Source organism: Thunnus thynnus, chromosome 19 (assembly GCF_963924715.1).
Source record: "Thunnus thynnus chromosome 19, fThuThy2.1, whole genome shotgun sequence".
Taxonomy (NCBI): Eukaryota; Metazoa; Chordata; class Actinopteri; order Scombriformes; family Scombridae; genus Thunnus; species Thunnus thynnus.
Genome location: NC_089535.1, coordinates 6,865,411 through 6,883,633, shown reverse-complemented (window position 1 = coordinate 6,883,633; position 18,223 = coordinate 6,865,411). Strand labels below are relative to the sequence as shown.

Below are 18,223 nucleotides of genomic sequence, written 5' to 3'. Positions count from 1 at the left end.
AAACCAGTAATTTCCAACCTTTTTGGCTTTTGACGTCTTACAAAAAGCAGTGTGTAGTCAGGTCACATTTCAGATGTCTATGAGTTGTTAACAGCTCCACCAAATAGTGTTTTTTCCCTCTAAACTTCTCACATGGTTTCATTTCAATAAATTTTCAAATGATCCAATATTTCAGAGAGCATGGTGTTGATCTATGAATTCTCAGGAAGAACACTGTTGTACAATAGTTGATTACATTTTACTGCCAAAGACGCATGTTGTGGCCAAAGTATTTGCTCAAGTAAGAGTGCAACAGCAACACTGAGTGAAGAAGATGACTAATGGACTCACATCTACTATCATTTTACAGCTCTTGCAGGGTCCAATCTGGCCAAACAACTCCAAGATGAGGGCTTCTGTCACATCCCGAGACAGATTCCCCACATACCTGCACACACACACACAAAGACAGATAACAGACCAGCAGTACCAATTACTGATTAGTTTCTACAAGGTGCTACAGAGTGACATGTTATGTTTTTGTGAGTGCTGAAGCAGAGGCAAGACTTCTCTCCAGCTACTACTATGGTTGAAAATCCATATTTAGATGTTCAGGCTGCTCTTCTTCTTCGTTGGTCTCCACTATAATACAACCTGCTGCTGTTGTTGTCCAGCAGAGCCGTTAAAATTTCTCCAGGACAGTTGTGGCATTTGGGAACGCAACAAAAAGCAGTGTGTAGTCAGGGTCACATTTCAGATGTCTGTGAGTTGTTGACAACTCCACCAAATATGCTCCACCTATATGATTTTTCCCTCTAAACTTCTCACATGCTTTCATTTCAATAAATGTTCAAATGATCCAATATTTCAGCAAAAATCAAAGACTAGAGCAAAAGTCCAAAAACTGAAAACAGATTTGTGTATCAGAATTTTGTTTTTTCTTCTTTCCTCTCCCATTAATCATCTCAGAACCCTTAAGATTTATCTGATGACCCTTTGGAAGGGCCCGACCCCTAGGTTGGAAACCACTGGACTAAACTAGCTAACTGTATATAAAGTAGTTGAAACTAGCTCCACCTCCAGCAGCTACAACAGTAACATGCTGCTCTAATGCTGATGCTTCACTATTAATAATCTAATGATGTCATATATAATAATATATCAGTCAGAGGGACCAAACCACTACTTTTACTGCAATACTTTAACTACATCAAGCTCATAATACTTATGTACTTTTACTTTAAAGTAGGAATTTTCATGCAGGACTTTCACTTGTAATGGAGTATTTGCTGTATTGGTACTTTTACTCAAGTAATGGGTCTGAATACTTCTTCCACCACTGCATCAGCATATATATACATGTTAATTCACCAATAAAAAGCCTCTTTTTTCCTATTTTCCGTAAAGAATGTAAGCTGTACTTGAAGACTGTTAAATCTGTTAAATCACAATTGTTTTCAAGTCTGTCTTAAAACAACAGTCAGGAGCCCAAATCAGCATCGAAACATGTATTTCTTGCTGTAATCATTCGTCCTGTTCATACTGACCATTAGAAGATCCCTTCATAATGTACTTATAATGTAAGTGAGGCCAAAATCCACAGTCCTCCTTCTGTGCAAAAATGTATCAAAAAGTTTATCCGAAGCTAATATGAAGCTTCAGCGTCTAAATGAGTCAAATCAAGTAGATATATTTCAACATTACAGTCTTTTTAGTGCCAAATTCCCCCTTTTTGTTACTATACTTCCGCCGCAGCTCAACAGGAAAACACTGTCTGAGGAAACACAAAGAGGGAATTTGATGCTAAAAAGATTGTAAATGTGGCAGATATCCATTTGATATGACTAACTCAGACTGCTGAAGCCTCATATAAGCTTCAGATCAACTTTTAAATGCATTTTTGCACAAAATGACTGTGTGGACACACTGTGGATTTTGGCCTCCATCACTTACGTTGAAAGCACATTTGAAGGGGATCTTTTAACAGCCAGTATGAACAGGAGGAATGATTACAGCGAGGAAAACCTCTTTCACTGCTCATATGGACGCCTGACTGTTGTTCTAAGACACACTTGGAAGACTGTGAACCCGTCCTTTAAAGCTGTAAAGACTTAAGTATCCGTTACTTCTTTATACTTCCTTATTTTAATATTCTTTCTATTTCTCCTGCACTGTCATTTACTCCCCCTAACATTTTATTTTCCTTAGTATATCATATCAATCAATATTTATTAGTTATTGTATAGGGGAAAAAACTCTCATACATATAAGATTATTTCAGTTAGTGTGAAATAGTCCTGAGAACTGACTTTATCCCTCAAACCAATTCAGATTTTACCCCTAAAAATGCATTTAATCAGCTGTCAGAGAACCAATGATACAGGACACGTAGAATCAACTCATATCTGTACCGTGGGTACAAATATTTCAAATCTATCAATTGGAGGAACTACTTTTTGAGGAACTATTTTCAAAACTGTGTTTAATTACATCCTTAAAACACAATATCAAGTTGAAAAAATGTCTTTAAACAGCCAAATGGCCACATATAAAGTCATTTTTACATGCCTGGTTTACAATTAATGGGCTTCCCACAAACATAATTACACTGAAAAATAACAAAAAAAACTAAGGTGCAATTCTAGTAATAATCTAGCTTTAAGAAATAACAAATTCAACACTTACTAAGTCCTAAAATGCAAATAAAGTATGTACATTTTTGAGATGTTATTTGTTGCATAGAAAACCTCCAAGATTTAATCAATTTAATACTTCAAAACCTGTCCTGATTGGTCTGTGCCTACAATTGTGACAAGTATTTAAAATATTCCAGCTAAATCATAGCTAATATTGAAAAGTGCTTCAACAATGGTGAACTCACATACAGTATAATAAAATATATATATACAGTACATTAATATAATAAACTGTAATTTCCTGCTGTGTTATGTGTCTCTAGTAGTTTCATGTAAAATCACTGGGTTTTGATGTTGTATTGCTCCAGTTATCTTACTTTTTTTTGTAATTTATCTGAATGAAAATGTAACTTATTCCAGATGTGACCAGCTGCAAACATATAATATAAAATAAAGAACAAAAACAAAAACCGTCAGTGTTTATAAAATGCAAAGAGGAACTCTGAAAACTGCTTTTAAAACAGTGAAAGTCAGAAACCTGATTTATTGTCACACCATGACACTTGAGTTGTCATTCACTTTTTTTTTTTAAATGAATGACAAATGCATAAATAACATTTACCAGCATACATCAATTATCTTAAAAAAAACAAAACAAAACAAAAAAACCCTTCCCAGCCAGTCCAGTGGTTTCCGTGCTTGTACCCTGACGCTGCTACATGCTGCCCTGGTGATTCAGTCCTATGCAGAGTAGACAGCTGCGTATATATATATAGAGACGACTCCAGCCTCTTCTTCTCTGCTCGGTCGCTCCCTCATCTGGGGCAGATGTTGTGGTCAGTGACGAGTTTCTCCATCCTCTTTATCTTGCGTTTGTTCTTGGGCATGGGTTTGTCGTACATGCCGTTCTTCAGTAGATGCTCCTTGCTGTGATGAATCTGAGCGCCGTGCTGCAGCTGGAACGAGCACAAGGCTTTAAGAGGCCTCAGCAGAACCTGGACGAACACGGAGAAGAAGGAAAGTGATGAAATGATATGATATATATGATAGTTTTACACCAGTGTTATGATTTCACACTTCCCATCCACTGTATATGTAAATTTAAACTTATTATACAATCTGCGGGTCAAAACATGTGGCAAATGCACTCTCATGATCCCGATTATTTCATCACGTCACCTCTTGGATGTCGTCGTTCCTCTCCAGGATGGACAGGGCAACAGCAGCGCACTCCAGCGTGGACAGACAGATGTTGGAGGGTTGTGTGCGGATCACATACTGACTGGACAGAGTCCTATTGAGCAGCACCTGGTTAACAAAAACAGAGCTGATCGATGAGTGTAAGTGTAATGGATTGAAGTTATAAAACTGCTTGTTGATACTATTTATGGTAGGTATTTATATTCTGCAATGACCTCTCTATGTTAGTGGCACAGTGAATTCACAGGAAATGAGGCATTCATGTACGTCTCAATGATATCAGCCTCACTGTTTCCTGTTCACTCTCCCACAGCCATATCAGTCATATTAAGTTATAAACCCAACATGTCCTACTGCTAGTAGTTCACATTAAAAAGTGTTGAACTGATGAAAGGCTTGGTGGCTTTTATTGTGAAGCGACGTTACAACTGTCAACACTGCTGACTGCAATTGTTCATCAAAAATACATTCACCAAACCAGCGGACGTGGTCATTTTCTGCATTTTTTTTTGTTAGCTGATCAGTTTTAAACGTTGCAGGGAATAATAGAACAAGAAGGAACAACCACAGTGAGCTTTTCAGATGAAGATCAAGAGCAGCACACTTCCAACTCCTATTAAACTGCCCTGCAATCATTATTGACCAGTAAAAACAACCCACGTTTGTTTGGCTGCACTGTAAACAGATACACCAGTTGATTTTCTATTGTATTTCTGACAAAGTAGCTGCTCAACAAATGTTTGCTACCCCAAGAACTCTGAGACAGGAAATTAAGAAATCTTAAGGATTATAACTTTAAGAGCTAAAAAACAACAACAAAGACTTTGTACATTTAAAAAAAAATGAAGATACATTTGCACCGTCAGCTGTCATCCAGAAATCAAATGCTTTGACATTAATAAAAAAGCACACATTGCTCATTCTTTCCAATCCAGCTTGAAAAGTCCAGAGTGTTCACCTGCCTACGTTTAAGAGACATGTTTCCTCTTTTGCTCTTGAGTTTCAATTAGTCATTTCATGTGGGCGAAGCAGCTTCCCCTCGACTGGGTGAAACAGCAGAACTGTCATTGTCTCAGGTGAACAGAGCACAATATTCCAGCAATATTGTGTCACAGCCAATCTAATTTTTTTACATATAATTCTAAACGTAGGACAGCAGTAATTGGGCTGTGTGAGCAAAAACGTATAAACTCAACATCAGAACTTCATCCTCTTTTAATGTGACAGCACGGCGGTTATACACACCTGTTTCGGGAGGTGGAATAGGCTGTTTTTGAGGAACATGTTTTTCGCCTGGCTCCAGGTGCCATCTATAATGATGACATTATGTTTTACAGTGCCAACGTCTTGGTATTGCACTAACTCTTCCAGGTTCTGGGATTTGTGGCCTGGATATAAGATAAGCGTTCGGCTGTCCCGGCACACCGCAGCCAGCTCCGGGTGCCTGAGTGGAGTGAAAGAAAGAGACGAAAAAAATGAAATATATTTGAGGATTAAATTACAGCCATGTCGCAATATTGTGAAATCGGTGCGGTAAGAAGAAATACTGCTTACTTTTCCTCGTTAAATCTCCTTCCAACTATGACATTGCATTTTCCTTGTGGCAAACAAGCAGCAAGAAGAGGCACCGTCCGAAGTACTCTGCTCTCCTGGAAATACCGCAGAGGTTAGAGGAGTGAAACCAGGACACTCATCAGACTACACACACACATGCTCTGTAATAACCTGGTTACTGTAAATCCATATATATACGTGCAGCGGCTCAGTCATCAGATTAGAGCTGCAACGATAGAAAATGAATTGGCAACTATTTTGATAATCCAATGATCATTTTTTTAAGCAAAATATTTGCAGGTTACAGCTTCTCAAATGTGAAGATTTTATGGTTCTTCATCTTGTGTGATGGTAAATTAAATGTCTTCGGGTTTTGGACTGATGAAACAAGACATTTGAAGACTTCACACTGGGCTGTCATAAATTATAAAGGGAATTTTTCCACTATTTTCTGATAACTAAATCATTTAGTTGCAGCCATACAATCAGATTCTTCCCCTTATTTTAGAAGCATGGCTTACTTTTTTTAAACTAGTAGTAATAGAAGATGCTGCTTCCTAACTTTTTTAGTGTGTGTGTTGTAATATAGCCATGAGTCCATCTCATCAGCTGTGAGACGACATATGCCCGACTCACACGATGTTGGATGGGTGACAAAAATGGAAAAAATTTTCCACGGTAATGATTTGCAAGGACTCACGTCATCTGACAAGAAGGTTGTGTGATAACGGAGTTGGTCATGTGAGGGTTTAAAGTACTGAGCTTTGACAAAATTACATTACATCCATTAAATTTGGGTTTAATTACACTCAGTGATGGACTTCATTTGTCAGACCTACTTAACAGACAGTCGCAACTAATTTAATAATGCCAGTAAGTTCATGAAAATTCCTTTGATTTAGGCATTTAATAAACAAATAAAACACTGATAAATATCAATCACTGATGTGCACATTGAAAACTGTAAGCCTTTTTCCTACTAGTATCAACTATTTTGATAATCGATTAATTGCTTTAAATCATTTTTAAAGAAAAAAATATTAAAATTCTCTTGTTCCAGCTTCTGAAACGTGAATATTTTCTGGTTTCTTTAATCCTCTAATGACAGTAAACTGAATATCTTTTGGTTGTGGACAAAACAAGACATTTGAGAATGTCACCTTGGGCTTTGGAAAACAGTCATTGTCATTTTTCACCATTTTCTGACATTTTATAGACCAAACAACTTATCAATTAATCGAGAAAATAATCAACAGATTGGTTGATAATGACAATAATTGTTAGCTGCAGCCCTAAGTATATGTCTTTATGATTTTATTGGAGGTGTTTGCAGGAGGATGCAGACATCTGGGTTGGATAAAAGGTAGACTACAGCTGCAGCGATTAGTCAATTAATCGATTAGTTGACAACTATTAAATTAATCATCAACTATTTTAATAATTGATGAACATTCAGAGTCATTTTTTAAGAGACAAAATGTCCAAATTCTCTAATTAATGACAGTAAATTGAATATATTTGGGTTATAGACTGTTGGGCAGAACAAAATAAGACATTTCAAGTTGCATCTTGAGCTTTGGGAAACATTTTTCACCATTTTCTGACATTTTAAGGACCAAACATCTAATCGATTAACCGAAAAACTAATCGCCAGACTAATTGATAATGAAAACAATCCTTAGTTGCAGCCCTAAGTATATATCTTTATGCTTTTAGTGGATGTGTTAGTTCATTAAACCCTGCGCAACACATTAGATCTCAATGGCAGGAGGACGCAGACATCTGGATATAAGATAAGATAAGCATTTATATTTATTATTAATAATCATATATGAGTTGAACAGGACTCACCTCTGCAGGATGCTGCACTATGTACAGACATGTGGAGACCTCCAGGGGTTGTGTTGGAAGAAAAGGACAGAGACACACCTTCTGAGGGCGACTACATGGGAGGAAAGTTGCAGACGTGAAGCTGTGATATCCCAGTTACTTCCCATCCTAGCCCCCATCATCTGTTTTTTTTTTCCTGTTTCAGCTGGTCTTGAGCTGGCTTTCTGTAACGACATTAATCTGTTTCCCTTCATTAAAGCATGCCAGTAACTTGGTGGGGAGAAGAAGGAGAAGAGGGATAAGAGGAAGGAGGGGGGAGTGAGGTCGAAGGATTTCTTTCCTGTCTGGTCCCAACTCTAACAACTCGGCTACCTAGCATTAGCTTCACTTTTAGCTAATTCAGCTCACCGGCACCGTAAACACGTCGGTCTTCTCTCGCCGACCTCCACCGGGAGGGCAGCCAGGTCGCCAAAAGCGTCGACTAACCCATCTTCTGTCGAGGAAGAGCTGTCGCAGGTTTCTGGACCGTTTTCTTCAGGGGAGACAGACGAGCAAAGACTGGGGACATTGTCCATTTCGGTGTTAGCAAAATGCTAACCGAGTAGTTAAACACAGCGCCGAGAGGAAGACTTCAGCATAGAAATAGATCACATAGAGAGGAGCTATTGGCTCAAGTACTAGTACAATTTTGAGGTACTTGTACTTTACTTGAGTATTTCCATTTTATGCTACTTTATACTTCCACTCAACTACATTTCAGAGGGAAATATTGTACTTTCTACTCCACTACATTTCATTCATCATTCATACATCATTTTAGTTATTTTTCAGATGAAGATTTGACACAATGGATAATATAACAAGCTTTTAAAATACAACAACACACACGTTAAGATTAAAGATCCCCTCCAGACATATTCTAAGATATATATATATAATACTTTATTTTTGATTTGATAATCGATTAATCGTTTTAGTCATTTTTTCAAAGAGAAACTGTCTGAGTCCAGCTTCTCAAATGTGCAGATTTGCTGCTTTTCTTTGTCATATGTGACAGTGAAATTAATGTTTTTGTGTTTTGGACTGCTGGTTGGAATAAACAAGACATTTGAATCACTTCCTAGAGCTGTGAGAAGTTATAACCAACATTTTTCACTATTGTCTTACATTTTCTCACAGACTGTTCGGTTAATCAAGAAAATAATCTGCAGATTCATTGATAATGAAAAGAACTGTTAGTTGTAGCCCTACTTTTTGTGTTTCACAGCACATAATTTAATGTGGGGATTGTTTTGAAAACATTTCTGATTATTAGCTATGTAAATCACCATCTAACTAGTCTAATTCTATGACCTCAACTCTTCTTTTTGTAAGCTGATCATAAACCATCAACTCACAGCTGCCACCTGTCGATATGGGGGTGAAAAAAGGTGACATGCCCATTTGTAACGCTGGATGTCACCAAAGTCCATTTAAACTAGTGATAACAGAGGTTCAACCACTTTTGATACATGTGTTAGAAGACTTAAAACATAGCCTTTGCTCTGCCAAAACAAAGTGCCACTCTGTACCTCTCTTTATATCCTATTTATACCGTGTTCATGCATGTTTGTGTCTGTAAATATCTGTATGTGTGTTGTGAGTCTCCTCTTCAAAGCCAGCAGGCACAGGATCACTGCTGAGCTCCAGATGGGACCTTTGGTTTCATGCCTAGATGGAAGACTATCTGCAAATAATGCTTGACCTAAACCTGCATGTTGGATAAACACAGCTCTGTCCTCTCTGTCCAGCTACAGTTTGTTTTGATTGTCTGAAAAGCAGCTCTCATAGGTCATAAACCAGTGTTTTGCTTGATATTTGGTGTGGATTATATGTTTGTTTTAATTTGGCATAAACTGCAGCATTCATGTTGGACTTTGGAGGCATTAATGATCCCCTCAAGAAATGTTTTAAGATATAAAAAATACTTTTCTTTGTGTCTGATATGGGGTTTCCCAAAAAAATTCTTAAAAATACATCTTCTTCTTCTCCTTCTTCTTAATCTTTAAATTAACAAATAATTTCCATTTTAAAGATTTAACTGCTGGACACAAGATGTCTCCAATTTCACTATAAAGTCCATTCTTAGTGTATGTGCGCTGGAGGCGTCGTGTTAGTTGCATACAGGACCGCGACTGGCTTCCAAACTAGTTGTGATGAGGCAGATCATGCTTGTAGATACACGCCTTTAACTCAGATTAAAGCTCAGAGAAACTTTCCACTTCTAGCACATTAATGTGAAAATGTCTTCCGAGTGTCAAACTGCACATACATCATTCAGAACAGTGAAGTAATAATAAGAAAAACACATTTTTGAGTGGAGAAGAACTTTAAGAATTAAACAAAGAATTACAATATGTCAAAATCTATCTGTCAAAAGTGCACATATTTGCACATATTACACACTTTGACTGTTTACAAGAGGGTGCAAAGTACACATACTCCTAGGTTAGATAAGGTGTCAGGTTAACAGCCAGAGAGGCTTATTTATAGCTTAAGGTCGACCCTAACATCACACACACACCAACAACATGCACTCTCACTCTTTTTATTCACACTCGTGACCCTAATTGCTCCCTTCATACACACTTATGATTCATGCACAATTGCCACCCGTCTGCACTGGAGAGACAAAGGATATTTGATCAATGTAATGCCGACTTTGATTTTTGAATTTATGCATTGTGAATACAGCCAGATAGACATTAGAAAAACTAGAGTGAAGTACAAAGTTAAAGGATGGGTTCACAATTTTTCAAGTCTGTCTTAAAACAACAGTCAGGTGCCCAAATAAACATTGAAACAGGTTTTTCTTGCCATAATCATTCCTCCTGTTCATACTGGCCATTAGAAGATCCTTTCATAATGCTCTTACAATGCAAGTGATGGAGCCAAAATCCACAAAAGCCTCCTTCTGTGCAAAAATGTTTCTGAAGCTAATATGAAGCTTCAGCCGTCCAAATAAGTCAAATCAAGTAGATATCTTTCAACGTTACAGTCGTTTTAGTGCCAAAGTCCTTCTTTTTGTTACTATACTTCCACCGCAGCTCAACAGGGAAACACTGTCTGAGAAAACACAAAGAGGGATTTTTGATGCTAAAAAGACTGTAAATGAGACAGATATGCACTTGATATGACTAACTCAGACTGCCAAAACCTCATATAAACTCCTCAGATTAACTTTTAAATGCATTTTTGCACAACATGACTGTGTGGACATAATGTGGATTTTGGCCCCTATCACTTATATTAAAAGCACATTTGAAAATGTCTCAATGTCTCTCAGTCAAAAAACTTATTGAAAAATACTTGTAGTCACACTAAAGTATTACACACTGTCCTTTATCTGGTTTAGTTGGTACGGCAGTTGAACTATCTCTTTGTTTCTCAGGTTTAACTTCTGCTTTAGCTGATTCTGATGACTTAATAACTACTTTTACTGGTTCAGTTTGTTTTGTAGCAGCTTCAGTCTTACTTCTTTTGTCTTCTTCTACAGATTTAGTGTCTTTCTCCTCAGCTGAAGCTGGTTTTGTGTCCAAGGCGGTTATTTCTTTGCTATCTTTTACATTTTCAGTTTGTGGGTGTTCGGTCAATGCATTCTCAGATGGAGAAGCATCAGCCGGTGTCGCCTCTTCTCCGTCTTCATCTCCCTCATCAGCAGTCTCTGCAGGTGATGCCGTCTCTTTCTCTTCCTCCCTCTGTTCTTTTCCACAAGCCTCTTCCTTTTCCTGTCTAATTAAATCAACTGGAGTCAAAGGTGTTAAGTCCAAACATGCCTTAGGAGAGGATGTTGCTTTTCTTCTAGGAGGAGCAACTGGCTTTTGCACTTCCAAGTCTTCTTCCCACAATTCCTCGTCTGTAAACACATCTGTCTCCTCCAGGGCTTCTTCAGGATAGTCATATGTATCTCCCCAGTCAAGTTCCTCTGAGGCAAAGAATGAGTCGTTAAGTGGATCTTCTGGGGTTTGAGCGACTTCTTCTACCATTATGGAGACACTTTTGTTTACCTTTGCTGTACTCTTTGTTGTTGATTCTGTTTCATCTTCTTCTAGTGATCGAGGGAAAGGTTCCACATCACATGGTGAAGAATTGGCGCTGGACCTTAAGAAGTCTGTGACTTCCTCCTCTAAGTTTGGCATGTCACTTTCGTCTGGCTTGGAAATAAAATTGCCAAAATCGTGCAAATCTTCGTACAATATCCGAGGTCCTTCCTCTTCGCATTTTTCTTTATCAGTTGGTTCTGCTTCCACTACAGGAGTCTCATCTATAAGGACATATTTCTCCAGGTACCCCCTGGCCTCCCGGTCTGAATGCCTGCTGTGGAAGGACTTCTCAGAGGTCATACTTTCTGTATCCTCCTCTTTTTGCCGACTGCCGAGTGCTTCCTCATACAGGTCCGTGTAAAGAAAGGCCATGGCTTTGGGCTCCTCCAGCAAAATGGGATCGATAATTTTGGGCGGTCCCTCAGGTAGGAAGATTGGAGTCAGGATGTCCTCTTGGCTTCCAAACAAAGTCGAACCACTTGGTTTTGAGGGGAGCCTAGAGGGCACGCCTTTAGCCCCTCCACCTCCGTCCTCTTTGTCTGGTTTCATATCGTCGTTGTCTGTACCTCCGTAGAAGACTTCATCTAGAAGCTCGCTGGTGATTTCCCCCAGACTGATGGTGTCTGACTTTTCATTATCCTTCATTAAGTTTGTTATGGTGGGGTGGTCTCTAGACTGCTCTGGTTGCTTGTCCTGGCTCTCAGTGGTGTCCTCTGCCTCTAATTCCACCTGTTCCTGTGCGATCACAGCAGGACTTCCTGGAGCCTGGGCACCAATCAGCGTGAACGGCTCAAAGTAGTCCACATTGCCAGCAGCTCTTCTCTCCGGAGGTCTGGCCACTGGGGCTCCTGGTGGATCCATTACATAGGGACCCATGGCAGGTGAAGGCTGGTCGTATCTTACTGCACTTGATTCTGTTGGAGTGTGTGGTGAGATCACCATCTCATAGTTCAGGTCGAACACACTGTCTTGGGTCTCTTCGCTGGCTTTAGGAAGAAGGCTCTCCTCCAGATAAGACAGGTTGTCCACCATTTCTTTGCTCTCCTCTTCATCCACAGTAACCAGTTTTGGAGGAACAATAATGTTGAGGATTTCAGAGCCTTCAGACACTAAGCTGAATAACCGTTGCTCTTTATCTTCCAGAGGGTCAGTTGGTTCTTCTTCGTCTTCCTCTTCTTCAGTTTTCACATTTGGCTGAGAGAATCCGATTAATTCCGGCCTTCCTGAGATGTTGTCAGAGCTTTCAGCAAGGACTTGTCTGTCTGCTTTGCTCCTATGACCACCTACCCTCTCTTTGGTTTTCTTCCGCCTTGACATCAGCTCCTCATCCATGACAAAGATAATCTTTCCTGCTGGTTGGGATCCAGGCGTCGCAGGCCGTACTGCAACCGGAGAGCTGAAGTCCATTGTGAAGTTTCCGGCTTCAGACGCCCACGGCGTGGAACAGCGACTAGGGGTCGTCTCCCAAGCGATCCCGCTGTCCTCACCTTGCATAGTTACCATGGAGAAGGAAGAGTCCATCATCAGGCACTGCATCTTAGGCCGGACATTCTCATCGTGGACAGCCTCACGTAAACTGAGAAGGACAGTAACACACAAACAATGTGGCAGTGAGATAAAATTACACATAATTTACAGTGTGACTGATGCCAGCCCTCAGAAGCACCTTTAAGCCATGTTTTTTATTAAATTCAGCCTGTTTGGTGTAACACGTTTGACATTGTCCCTAAACTCATCACCTGTAATCTAGAACCACATTCTTTATTGATAATCCTCAAATCAACTGAATTAACCCCGAACCTTACTTCAGCTCAGAAACTCTTTCTTTCCTATTCCCTCATTACAGCGAAAAGTAAAATAAAATAGAATAAAAATTCTCACATATTGGAAGAAAATTAATATACTGTCCCAACCATTATAATGTGTCTGCATGATTTTATACTTTACATGTAGAGATTTGATCTGCTTTAGAAAGCAAGCTCCTTCAATTTGACAGAATTTTGCAACCTCTTATTTACATTGTAATATTTATTTATTTATAAAAATTAAAAGGTCCTCTTTTTCCCTTTTTCCCCTCTCCAGTTTATTTTGTTCTTATTACAACAAAATTAAATGTTGCTCTTATGTTTTTCACTGAGCCTACTGACTGAATTTCAAATGCATACTTATTATAACACATAGTTTGGCTTTATACTTGTTAAATGAGCAACAACTGAATTATTGTTCTCTGTAAATGAAGCAAACGGCTCAAAAATATGTTGAGGTCAAGCTAAGCTAAGCTAATCAAGGACCATTATCGATAACAGCTTCAAATGGCTAAACATATATTTAGCTTTTCAAGTAACTGGATTAAAAAATATCTTAAAGTCCCTCTCCACTCAAAAATATGTTTTTCTTGTTCCTATAGTTGAATGTTTGAGCTTCACTATGCAGAATGATGTATGTGCAAAGTTTGACACTAAAAGGCTGTTTTCACATTCATCCGCTGAAAGTGAAAAGTTTCTCTAAGCTCATCGAACATCTAAATTAAAGGGGCGGGACTTTGAATACGATCTGTGACATCACAAATACTTTGGAGCCAATCCTGATCCAATATTCAACTTATACAAGTGTGATGCGGAAACTTGAATCCTCCAGTGCACAAACACTGCTAATGGACTTTACAGTAAAGTAGGAAACATCGACAATATTTGCATATTTACAGATTCTGATTTTGTGTAAAAACCACATCAGACACAAATAATTAGTCAAAGTAGAGTATTTTATATAAATCTTAAAACATGTCTGGAGGGAATCTTTAACATCTGAAACTGAGTGTAAGATTTTGTGATGTCAAAAGAAACGAAATATAAATCACTGATATTTTATGTAGCTGATTAGATTAATATAATAATTCTCTCACATTCACAGGCTTAAACAGCCAGCCAACACACACTAATAAACACACTAATGGATTTTCCTCCATTAATTCACTATTTCATATGGGAATTGATTCAATTTATTAGTGTGAAATAAGTGTTGCCTTTGAGCTTCTTGATATAAATGGTCTGATTCAGGGGTAGAGATTTGTTGAAAATGAAAAAAATTACTCCTACTGTGAAAACTATAAAGCAAACCTCCTATCCAGATTATAATATTACTTTACATTAAGTACAATAAGTGATTTGTACCTGTTTCGAAGATTCTCCACATCATCACTGGCGTCAGGGTTTTGATCTGTGATATCTTCAGGTGTCAACACCGTCATCTCAGTATCAACATCTGATGGTGCAAAATCTTCTGTCAAAGTATCCATTGTTGTAATATCTTGATGAATTCGCCGTAGCCTCTCACCACAACTCAGCGCCGCTCTGTTGATCACATTCTAAGCAAGCGTGCTCGACTCGGGTTTTCTTGCTCAGCGTAATCTTGAAATAGAAAACTAGTCCTCCAGTGTTTCATCTGAAGCATTTGCAACATGCAAGGAGGTTAATTTGTCATCTGTCCGCACAGAGTGAACCCTGGCATTTTCAATATTATGGGTTAATCAGGGTTAATCTGTTGCAGCCTATGACTACTTTTTACTGTCAAAAAAATGCAGCTTATGCAAAGTCTCTGCTTTATTTTTCGTGCCAGGTCTAAATATAATTTGTGCTGGTGGCCTATATCCAATGTCATGAGTGTCTATAAGTCTGTCAAGAATGCCAAAAGTGGGTACAGTTTGATCTTGAGTTGTACACAACTTATAAGAGATAAAATAAAAATATCCCTTTATAACACTTTAGCAGTTGACAGTGAACTGGTGAGGAAAACAAAACTGGAACAAAATAGCAAGCTTGAGCACCACCACCTCTACTTTTATCACCCTTTCCCCTTAACAACTCATATTTATGAGCTAATGTGCTACTTAATTTTTAAAAAGTTCAGCTTCAAAAGTTGCGTTTCTTTACTCTTGAGCCACACTTCAATGAAAATGTCAAACCTTGCACCTGTTAGCGTCTGTCCTGCAGTGTGATAGGGATACTACATGAGAGGTGAAAGACTGGAGGGGTTGGCGAGGGTTTCGCTTATAGTCAACAGGTTGTATCTGGGCAAAAGTTGTCCTCGTGTGTATACTAGTCTGGTATACCAGCTTTAAATCATATACTTTTCCCAATGGACATGACATATTTATGTCATTACTGGTGTTAAAACATACACAACCCATTCATGCACCAGTGTCTTTGCATATTATATGTAATTTACCAGAAATAACACCCCATACTTTACATAAACTGCTGCTGATAATTGCCTAAAGCATAAATGTTTTGCATGTGTTCCTACCTGCCAGGCAGCTATTATTTCTATTCATTTTACTACAGTATTACAGTATAAATCACCTTGCTTGAGACAGGTGATCCTTAAAAGTGAACAACATAATTAATTCCTGTGATGCAGTATTTATACACTAGAGTTTAGTTAAACCAAGTAGAACCAAAAGTAATTCCAACATAGGCATCTACAGATTAATGTTACTTCTATTCATAATGTAATTCATTTCCTAATTCTCTTTCATCTCCTATAAAAATGGTATCTGTGATCTTTGCCTCCCTTTTTCTGCTAAATGTAAAAGTGAAGTGAAAGATAAGAGTCACTTTCCTTCACTTTTACTTCTGCTTGCAAAGAATCATGTCAAAGAATTGATTTGAAAGTGCTGTTGGTTATAAAGCACTGAATGGTTTATGGCCAACATACTGTACATGTCTGATATGCTGCTACGTTATGAACCATCCAGACCTTTCAGATTGTCTGTTTGATTGTTTGATCACTGGTGAACTGGAGCAAACTCCCAGTAAACTTGAGGTCTGCTCAGTTCTTTTAAATCAAGACTTGTTAAATTAAATGTGGGACTATTTGTTCATATCTTGCACTGCACTGTATCTTTTATTCTCAAGTTTAATGTGTCTTGTTCGTAATTTAGCCACAAACTTTCTTTATAAAATATCATTGGTCATAATGAATGATAATGTTAGCAGAAGCAATACATGTTATTCAGAATCGGGTGGTTTTAGTCTACTGTTTGCATTTGAAACTTTAATAGGATGTCACAGAGCTTTTATACATTTATCAGGTGTCCAAACAACGACAACAATAACTTGCATTGATTTTGTTTGGAGTCACTTTTCATGCATCTTCACTCTTTGTCATTGTGGTACTAAATTCTGCTTATTCAATGATTTTTCTGATTATCTACCAGCAGCAGAATTTCTTTTCTGCCATAGTTAAGTTTTCATTTTCATTTCAATTTCCTTTTTATTGATCCCTATTGTAATATATCATAAATTTGATCACTGTTAATTATATTTTATGTTGATGTTTATTTAACAGGGACAATGAACAATATGTGTATTGTACCAGATAAAGTAGCTAAAAACTCATTTCCATCCGTAGTTCTTGGGCGGAGGCAACCAGTGATTTGGCAAAAACAAGTTGCCGAAACATGTTAAATATTACAGATTATATATGTTTTTGCAGAATAACATATTACTGAGTAGAAGTAAAACTGAAGCAGATGTAAAGTACATCCTTGTCTCTGATTGGCTATTCCTTGTACAGACTGTAAAGCCCTTTGAGTTAAATTTATGATTTTGGACTCTATAAATAGAATTGACCTGACTTGACTGTAATCGATTTGCTCCTGTAATCATATTGGTAATTAATAGTTGGTTCTGATAACATAAGCTGTCACAGCTTTTGTTTTTATGTCTCTTGCACATTTACAGAATTTGTTCACTCTCAGCCTCTTTTTTGCCAATTAAAGTAACCCAAACTGTAATTTTGAGGAGACATTTACATTCTTGCCATTTTGCTTCACTTAAGCGATATCAGTAACTGTCCAGAAGATGGCAATCATCAGTTGCACATAGTCTGTTCTTGAGCGTCCTGTCACTTTAGGTACACACTTAAATCTCTATTCATCATATACTGAAATAGTAATGACATAATACTTGAGCGTGACATCAAATAAGGCATGGCTCAGGATGAATGTTACACTACAGACCACCACTGCTGCCTTTATCACTTCTGTGTGTGTTTTACACTGCAAAATAGACAACTTTAATACAGGCAACCATTTTATTGTCGATTGTAGTTTTTTTTTCTCTCCACAACATTATTAACGTCAACAAATTAAAGACAACAATGACAGGGTGATGACATGAATATAAATTTCACATACACACACACACATACAATAATAATAATAATTCACATAGAGAATAATAGATGAGAATAAATAGTTGGGAGAGACATTACTTTCAAAACTGAATCTTAATCTAAGGAATTCGTTAAAGTCCTCCTACACTCAAAAATATGTTTTTCCTTCTTGTTCCAACAGTTGGATGTTTGACTTTCATTGTGCAGAGTTTGACACTGAAAGACTGTTTTCACATTCATCTGTTGAAACTGGAAAGTTTCTCTGTGCTCATTTAGAATCTGAATTTAAAGCACACGCCTACGATAATGATTTGTGGCATCACAACTAGTTTGGAGCCAGTCCTGGTCTAGTATGCAACTTATACAAGTGCAATGTGGAAACTTGAAGCAACCAGTGCACATGGACTGAGAATAGACTTTACAGTGAAGTAGGAGACATCTTGTGTCCAGCAGGAAAATTTCTGAGATGAAATATAATTGCATATTCATAGATTTAGGAATTTTTAACGAGGGAGAAGGAGTAGATGCCATTTTAAGGATTTTAAAGCGGTAATTATACTTTTTCTTGCGTGGAAAAACCACATCAGACGCACATTATTGTTCCAAGCAGAGTATTTATTTATTTATTTTCAAAATTTCTTAATAGATGATCGGAGGGGACCTTTTATTAATTTAAAAATCACTGCCGGATGTGAGGAAACGCTTTATTGCCAATTACGTCAAAATATGAGAGGATGACGTGATGACGTCGTCACTTTTAATGCTCCC

At 37.9% G+C, this 18,223-nt stretch overlaps 1 protein-coding gene across 2 annotated transcripts; it reads right to left on the bottom strand.

Annotated features, from left to right (window-relative positions):
• Positions 1-2,444: 2,444 nt before the first annotated feature.
• Positions 2,445-14,843, bottom strand: LOC137170572 (tRNA-uridine aminocarboxypropyltransferase 2-like). 2 transcript variants are annotated; one of them, XM_067574032.1, is made up of 8 exons: positions 14,452-14,843; positions 12,383-12,857; positions 7,608-7,654; positions 7,221-7,311; positions 5,370-5,464; positions 5,061-5,259; positions 3,795-3,923; positions 2,445-3,610 (listed from the first exon to the last, which is right to left on the bottom strand). In XM_067574032.1, exons 1-8 carry the CDS (start codon positions 14,574-14,576, stop codon positions 3,431-3,433), a joined length of 1,341 nt encoding a protein of 446 aa, XP_067430133.1. In that variant the 5' UTR covers positions 14,577-14,843; the 3' UTR covers positions 2,445-3,430. The 2 variants fall into 2 exon arrangements, with proteins under 2 accessions (XP_067430133.1, XP_067430131.1); XM_067574030.1 differs by lacking the exons at positions 2,445-3,610; positions 3,795-3,923; positions 5,061-5,259; ... (1 more) ...; positions 7,221-7,311; positions 7,608-7,654 and having other exon boundaries at positions 9,561-12,857.
• Positions 14,844-18,223: the final 3,380 nt, after the last annotated feature.

Excerpts from the sequence above, each read along its gene's own strand:
- LOC137170572 (XM_067574030.1), bottom strand. The coding sequence starts at position 14,576 with ATGGATACTTTGACAGAAGATTTTGCACCATCAGATGTTGATACTGAG. Across the intron at positions 12,858-14,451 it reads GTGGAGAATCTTCGAAACAG|TTTACGTGAGGCTGTCCACG; the intron begins GTACAAATCACT and ends TGTCCTTCTCAG.